This window comes from Alligator sinensis, unplaced genomic scaffold, assembly GCF_000455745.1.
Source record: "Alligator sinensis unplaced genomic scaffold, ASM45574v1 scaffold78_1, whole genome shotgun sequence".
In the NCBI taxonomy this organism is placed as follows: Eukaryota; Metazoa; Chordata; order Crocodylia; family Alligatoridae; genus Alligator; species Alligator sinensis.
The window spans coordinates 1,477,171-1,478,534 of record NW_005842171.1 but is presented as its reverse complement, the minus strand read 5'-3'; the positions used below and the strand labels follow the sequence as shown (position 1 = coordinate 1,478,534).

Genomic DNA, 1,364 nt, shown 5'->3' with positions numbered 1-1,364 from the left:
GGGGGGGGCGTCATCACCATGATGCCCCCTTCGCTCTCAGGCAAGGAGGTGGTGGGGGTGGGTGGAAGCATTACCACTCAGGCAGCCAGGGCATGTTCCCTGGTGCCAAACTTCCCTGGCAGTGGCACAAACTTGCCATTAAGCAATCACTGTTTATAAGACCTTAATACCTGAAGTATCAGTGTCATATAGATACAGAAAAGAATTTTGTACCTGCAATTTTCAAGATAAGTTGTTTAGAGATCGTTACCACCCCAGGCAAAGACAAAAAAAAATTAGAAAAAAAACCCCAACCCCATATTTATTGTACTTGTCTGTGCATGTACAGTTAACTCTGGACTGAAAATGTTACTGTGCAAAATGTCAGCTTAATTCCAGTAAACCAAAACACGAGTCAAAGATAACATTTTTAAGTTAAAAATTCCTTAGAGATATTTAAAAAATGGTTTAATTTAAGGAAATTAGTTACTGTTTATATGCTGATTTTAGTTTGTTTTTAGAAAATCAATTTCTGCTGCAAATTTTGAAATAATGGGTAGAGCTATTATTAAAATAGCTAACAATGTTATACAACAAATCAGGAGGTTCATTTCATAATCAAGGGAGAAAATGTGCCTGCACACAGGAAGGTCCAAGCTTGCCCTATTTTGATTTAATCAAAATTCTTGATCCAAAGTCTTTCTATATAATTCATCCTCTTCTGCATTCAGGCTCTCTACCCTTTTTATTAAATGAAAGCTCACTGCATTTCTTAAAACATCAAACTTACCCCATTTCAATTGCATCAAAAACTCTTGATCAAAACTCTTTATATAATCCTTCCTTTTCTGTTTTCAGGATCTTCCCCCTCATAACAAAGTGAAAATGAACTGCATTTCTTAAAATGCCTCCGGTTTTGAAGGCCAGACTTCTTTTTTCCACTGAACTCTATGGGTGGTTCTGTTTCCAGTGACATCACCAAAAAAAAAAAAAAACAACCACCTCACTGACTGCTTGAAAGCCTTCTTAAAGGCACAGTACCTTTCTTCATTTCAGCACTATTCAGTTTTCATACAGAAATACAGAACACAATACTTTCTGCACTCTTTTCAAATAAGTGCATCATGTTCTAGTACCTCAAATACTAGATAAATGATACCAAGTTCAGGCAGGGACAACTGATCTAGAAAGTTACTTTTTAGGCAAGGAAAAACAATTCTCTTTAAGCCTTTAAGCTTTATCCACAGTGAAAATGTTAATTTCTAGTGACAAGCTTTAAATCTCTTGCTAGCCATTCCAGCTAAAGCGGTTTGTCTTTACAGTGGTACTTAAAGTGAGAAGCAAGGTTGGCCTTTTTAGGGCTAAGCATATTTTATGTTATAAAC

General features: G+C 36.4%; 1 protein-coding gene across 1 annotated transcript in view; it reads right to left on the bottom strand.

Annotated features, from left to right (window-relative positions):
- Positions 1-924, bottom strand: part of LOC102388450 (protein shisa-5-like) — a 30,503-nt gene extending 29,579 nt beyond the window's left edge. Inside the window, exon 1 of the mRNA XM_006025874.3 lies at positions 770-924. Within this exon, the coding sequence (XP_006025936.1) occupies positions 770-774 (5 nt within the window). The 5' untranslated portion in view covers positions 775-924. The remainder of the gene's footprint in view (positions 1-769) is intronic.
- Between the last annotated feature and the right edge of the window lie 440 nt (positions 925-1,364).